The sequence below is a fragment of the Oryza sativa genome, chromosome 11 (genome assembly GCF_034140825.1).
Source record: "Oryza sativa Japonica Group chromosome 11, ASM3414082v1".
In the NCBI taxonomy this organism is placed as follows: domain Eukaryota; kingdom Viridiplantae; phylum Streptophyta; class Magnoliopsida; order Poales; family Poaceae; genus Oryza; species Oryza sativa.
The window spans coordinates 8,586,957-8,592,915 of record NC_089045.1 but is presented as its reverse complement, the minus strand read 5'-3'; the positions used below and the strand labels follow the sequence as shown (position 1 = coordinate 8,592,915).

Below are 5,959 nucleotides of genomic sequence, written 5' to 3'. Positions count from 1 at the left end.
TTAATTAGAATGCGTTTATATTAGACTATTTTTGGGTTTATATGTTAATTTCTTGATTGCAAATTAATATGTCGTTTTGCTCTTCAAAAGAAAATAGAACAACAAAAACATCCGGTGGGATTTTTCTATTTATCACTATTGTACTATAAAATATCACCATAGCGTTAGTACAGGCAATTACTAGTATGATATAGGATAAAAAGAAATTTTGATAGTTATTTATATATCTAGTTTTGCGGATTAGAATTACGAATGATTCTTTTTTTCTTCCTCTTTTTCTCTATTTTTTTTCTTCTTCCCTTGTTTTTCTGCTCTGATGTACTTTTGCTGTAACACCTTAACTACTATTAATAAAATGGTTATAACTACTATTAATAAAATGGTTATAAGATAGAGCCTCTCTCTCTCCTCTACCTTCTTCAGTCAAAAACAAAAAAAAAAAAAAAACGAATGAAACTCGACGGTAAAAGGAACTTTTTCCTTCTAGGATTGTCCCGCTGGAACGGCGGGCCCAGGGCGACGCGCGAGCAGGCGAGGCGAGCTAGCCCCAGCCGTAGTGGCGGCGAGGCGCAGAGATGCCGGCGACGGGACGCGGCGGCGCCGGGGAAGTGGGGGAGAAACCAGCTCTCGGCGCGGGGGCGGGTGCCGAAAAGCATTACGCCGACCCATGCTTCTCTATCCGAGTGCAGCGAGGCTGGCCACAGCGGCGCACACAGCCGCAGCCCGCAGCGGAGTTGGCTTGTCGTATCCATGGCGGAGGAGTTGGCTGGCCAGTCGTTAGGATTGCCGACGCACGGACAAAGTGCATCCTCTCCTCTTGCTCGAACGAAAATCCCAAGTATTAGCCCCTTGTTCTTGCTCAAATAAAAATCCCCAGATATTAGCCCTGGCTTGATTGTCGCTTCGTGTTTTATCTGAGAGTTGTTGCTTTATTATTTTTTTTTTGGATGTGGAATGTTTCTTTTATGATGCAACTGTAGTTTTTATTCAGATTAGAGCGCAGAGATCGTGTACAACTGTGCACATGTATGGTGTTTGTTAGGGCTCAAAGGTTGTGTACACAAGGTGTTTGTTGGAATGCCAAGTTGGCTGAAGGGGTAGTTAACCATTTAACCTGATGATGTGAGGACGAAAGAACGATTTACAGTGAGTTACTTGTTTGAAAATGGGGAACTGAATAGGCACAATACGTGCATTAGTTTATATTAAGGGGCTCAAAACTAGTTGGAGCTGATCGGTTCTTTTTTCTATTATTATTCAACTAGCCGTTGAGTTAATTGTTAACCATCACTGCTGGGTATGCGTGGCTCAAAGGCTAGACGAAGCCAGCATTATTACTTATTCCTACACTTTTGGTAGGAAAGAAGTACAAGATTCAATAAGAAGGTAGTTGATACAAGCTACCACAGGCAAACACTGAAGAATAGCACTAGCAGAGAGCACAATAGACAACACACCATCACTTACGCAGTTACACTGGTCTGGTTGAAGCCAGGATTAGCCAGCTCACGGGGGTGGGAGGTAAATTTAGGAAAACGTAGAAAATTGCTTTCTTGTCATCCTCCTCTGTTTCCAGCCCAATCCATTTCTATTTGTGTCCATATAAGAGCAGCATAGTCAACACCATGGTGTCCAAGCTGCAGCAACCAGCCCCATGGGGGAAAACAGCATCGTGCCAACAGGTATGGGTGTTGTTCAAACCTGGTTTTGACTTTTGACAAACCATTGAAAACAGTTCTGCTAGTTCATCAATTCGGTCATGTCACCGTGTCTCATGTGTACCTTCAGTGATGGGTTTTAATGAGTTGAGTTCAGTCAACCCACATTGGACAACCCTATCAACTGGCTCTGAACCCCGCTCCCTGAAATCGTGATATCCTATTAGATCCTACATTACAATTGTAGTTTAAGTAGTAATAGCTTCCAGATTAATTTTACTCTAATCCTAGATTTTCATCAAATCAAGTGCTAAATGTTGATATTTTTTAGTTAAATCTTGTACTACTATATATTTTCCTTTTGTCTTGTCAAGAAAGCTTAGATCACATGTCAGTGGATTTTATTATACGATAGATAATAAACATGTAGAAATGATACATGCTATGATGTGATATACTGTACAATTTTCTTTGCAGTTTCGGGCTTTTTACATGTGTGGAAAATGCAGTGCTCTCTACATGTGAAGAGTGGAATCTGGTTGGAGTTTTACTTCTTGTAAGGCATTGCACAAAGACATCATTCAATATCTTCACAATCAGCACCAAAAAGATATCTCATCAAGTATGTAGCCACAATGCCCCAAAAAATTAGTCACCAGCTACTGGTCCTATAGCTATATTTATTGTTTCAGCCAGTACATCAGCACTGAAAGTCTGAAACACCAGGAGTAGAGATGAACAGAGGGCTCCTGGAAGCAGCCACATCAGGTGATTCCAAATCATTGAAGAACATGGTTTCGCAGGATCCAAGCATACTGCTCGGAACAACTCCACAGGGCAACACCTGCCTTCACATATCCTCCATTCATGGCCGTGAGAGCTTCTGCAAAGATTTAATGGTGCTATCCCCGTGTCTTGTCGCTAAAGTCAACTTGTATGGGGAGACACCACTGCTCACTGCGGTGACGAGTGGCCATGATGCTCTGGCCTCAGTTTTACTCAGATGCTGCCTCGAGCTGGGACAGAGCGAGGCAATCTTGAGGCAAGACAGGGATGGATGCAACGCGCTACACCATGCCATCCGCAGTGGCCACAAGGAGCTTGCTCTGGAGCTGATAGAAGCTGAGCCTGCGCTGTCGCAAGGTGTGAACAAGCACAACGAGTCTCCCATGTTCATTGCAGCGATGAGAGATCTCGCAGACGTTCTCGAGAAAGTGCTGGAAATTCCCAATTCTTCTCATGTGGGAGCCTGCAGCTACAATGCTTTGGCTGCTGCTGTGAGGAATGGAAATGCAGGTATCTTCAGCATCAATCGTGATTTTGACATTTAGGACTATGTAGAACATTGACCACTTCTACTACTCAAATTTACATATTCCACTTGTGCCATGATCACTTGTTTTTCAGCTATTGCTAAGAAGATTGTGGAGGCACGTCCTTGGCTGGCCAGAGAAGAAAACACAAAAGGGACTTCTCCGGTGCACCTCACTGTACTCTGGGATAAGGCTGATGTGCTACGAGTATTCTTGGAACATGACCAGTCTTTAGGATATATAACAACCACAAATGGCTCACCCCTCCTCAATGCTGCCGCATACCGAGGTCACATTGGTGCAGCTCGTGAGCTTCTGAAGCATTGTCCAGATGCTCCCTGTTGCAGTGCGAATGGCTGGACATGCCTGCATCAAGCTGTGCAAGCTGGTAATACAGAGTTCTTTGAGTTCATCATGAGGACACCGCAACTCCAGAGACTCGTAAACATGCGGGATAGCAGCGGAAAGACTGCTCTACATTACACGGTCATGAAGCGTAATCCGAAGATGGTTGCCGCTCTACTGTCTCGGAAAGACGTTGACTACACAATGGTTGACAACAGTGCACAGACAGCAAGCTCGCATCTATGGGATGCCAAGGATGCTAAGACTCTCATCTGGGTACGTATATTTGCCGCAAATTAATTTCCATAAAACTGTTGCAGTTAATTCATGGTAGAAAAGGAAGATAAATTTGACTGGAAATCAGTAAGCTGCTGAACAAATTAAGCATACATACTCATGTAAGGCAATAGCAATGAAACTGAAAAGTAACATTGATATAGGAACCATGAAAGGCATTAGTGCACCGCAATTTCAAAGTACTTGTTGATTTCTCATTTTTATTATCCTATTTGGATCGATTCCCAGTATCTTACCCGGAAATAGAGCTCTCGTATATAAATTTGTACAATCACTTTATTTGATTTACGGAGTAGTAGTAGTAGTAGCTATAATTGAAGTTATTGTATTCAGTCAAAAATGGTCATTTGATTTAGTAGAATGCATTAAATATCCATAAGATCTAGTAGTAAAATGTATTCCCTTCATTCCAAATTATAAGATCTTTATTTTTTACACGGTCTTCAATAACATACTTTGACCATTAATTTATTCCATGTTATATTCCTAATGAATATGAAATTAACATCACATAAAAATATTTTAAAATATGAATCTTGTGATATAACATACATAATACTTAGTATTTATATGATTAGTATGGTTATTAGTCAAAAGTTAGTGAGTTTGATTTTTCCTAAAAAAGATGACACTCTATAATTTGAGATGGAGGGAGTAATAAACCAGAATTGATGCCTGTTAAATACTGTGCAATATACTATTAATAAAGCAAACCCAAACAAGCATCAGCAGCATGAATCAAAAAGTAAACAAAGGGACAAATGACAAAGAAAAACATGTGGCATAAATACATCATTTCCATTTGATTTGCAGGATATGCGTAGTCTTATAAAATGCTGTTACATAATTACATTCTCCTTCATTCTGGCCTCTAATCACAAACTTATAGCACCACTCATTTGCATTGCTATCATAATACCATGTGCTTCATGTGCACCTTTTTTTTACGTGTGCAGAATGAAGTGTCTATGCTTATGTTGAGAGCTGATCCAGAAGATGCAACATGTCTTTCTAACCTTCTTGAGGAAGCCAAGCAAAAGGTAACTAATGAATCAAGGAAAGATGTCAAGTCACTGACTCAATCATACACAAACAACACTTCTTTGGTGGCAATCCTCATCGCAACAATCACCTTCGCTGCTGCTTTCACCTTACCTGGAGGATATAGCAGCGATGATGGGCATCCTATCATGGCTAGAAAGCTGGCATTTCAGGCATTCTTGATCTCTGACACCTTAGCTATGTGCTCCTCACTTGCTGTTGCCTTCGTGTGCATCCTGTCTAGGTCAGAGGACCTTGAGTTCTTGCTCTACTATAGAACCATTACTAGAAACCTCATGTGGTTGGCATACATGGCAACCACAACAGCATTTGCCACTGGGTTATACACTGTTCTTGCCCCTCGCATCCTGTGGTTGGCTATTGGAATTTGTTTTCTATCAATCTTATTGCCTGTTCTGACTAAGCTAATTGGTGAATGGCCGGTCTTGAAGCTCAGATTTCGGTTGGGTCATGCTTTTAAGACCAAGTATCTTGATATTGTTTGAGCCCAAAAAAATTTATTATTGATTACAGATTGTACATTACTTAGCTGACTATGTTTATTATATATTGTTGATAGTGGAATTCTGCGCAAGTCCTAATCTATGTACTCTGAACATTGCTTCTATACATGGCTTATGTTAATGGGTGTTTACTTGCATCTTATGTTCCAATGTCAAATTGTTATTAGTTCATTCTTAGGCCTTTGCTTGTCGTGTAAATAAACCGTTTTAAAATTTTTAGGCTTGGCAATTGTTCTCTAGTCAAGGGCAAAACTGTAATTTGACAAGTAAAAATTGTTCGCTTTTAAGATGAGGCTTAGTTTCATTATTTTCTATTCTTTTTACTCTTAGCTCCATTGATGAAAAAAAAATATATATTAAAAATTGCTTAGCAAACCTGTAGCAAAGCATGGAGAATCACCTAGTAATAGAAAGTGGAAGGGCCTAGAATCTTCGATGATTCGTCCCCGTCACCGCTCATTGCCATCGCGGCCCGCCATGTCTCAGCATCACCGGAGATCGTGGCCCCGGATCCGGTGGGTTAAAGGATGTCGGATTTGGTGGCTTAGAGAACTGGTCGTTGGATCGTGGCATTGGAGCTTTACTTGTCGCGTCGGTGCTGGGAGAAAGGCGATAGCTGTTGGGGAAGACGACACTCGCGAGAACAGGGATTGCCACGTCAGTGCTGGGAGAAAGGCGACAACCATTGGGGAAGATGGTGCTTGCGAGAACAAGGATTGCCGCGTCGGTGCTAGGAGAAAGGCATCAGCCATTGACGAAGACAACACTTGCAAGAACAAGG

General features: G+C 41.5%; 1 protein-coding gene across 1 annotated transcript; it reads left to right on the top strand.

The window, feature by feature from the left end:
- Positions 1-2,261: 2,261 nt before the first annotated feature.
- LOC4350212 (ankyrin repeat-containing protein At5g02620) lies at positions 2,262-5,282 on the top strand. Its single transcript, XM_026021550.2, has 3 exons — positions 2,262-2,954; positions 3,066-3,592; positions 4,570-5,282. Exons 1-3 carry the CDS (start codon positions 2,393-2,395, stop codon positions 5,158-5,160), a joined length of 1,680 nt encoding a protein of 559 aa, XP_025877335.1. The 5' UTR covers positions 2,262-2,392; the 3' UTR covers positions 5,161-5,282.
- The last annotated feature ends 677 nt before the right edge of the window (positions 5,283-5,959 follow it).

Excerpts from the sequence above, each read along its gene's own strand:
- LOC4350212 (XM_026021550.2), top strand. The coding sequence starts at position 2,393 with ATGAACAGAGGGCTCCTGGAAGCAGCCACATCAGGTGATTCCAAATCA. Across the intron at positions 2,955-3,065 it reads TGTGAGGAATGGAAATGCAG|CTATTGCTAAGAAGATTGTG; the intron begins GTATCTTCAGCA and ends CTTGTTTTTCAG. Across the intron at positions 3,593-4,569 it reads ATGCTAAGACTCTCATCTGG|AATGAAGTGTCTATGCTTAT; the intron begins GTACGTATATTT and ends TTACGTGTGCAG.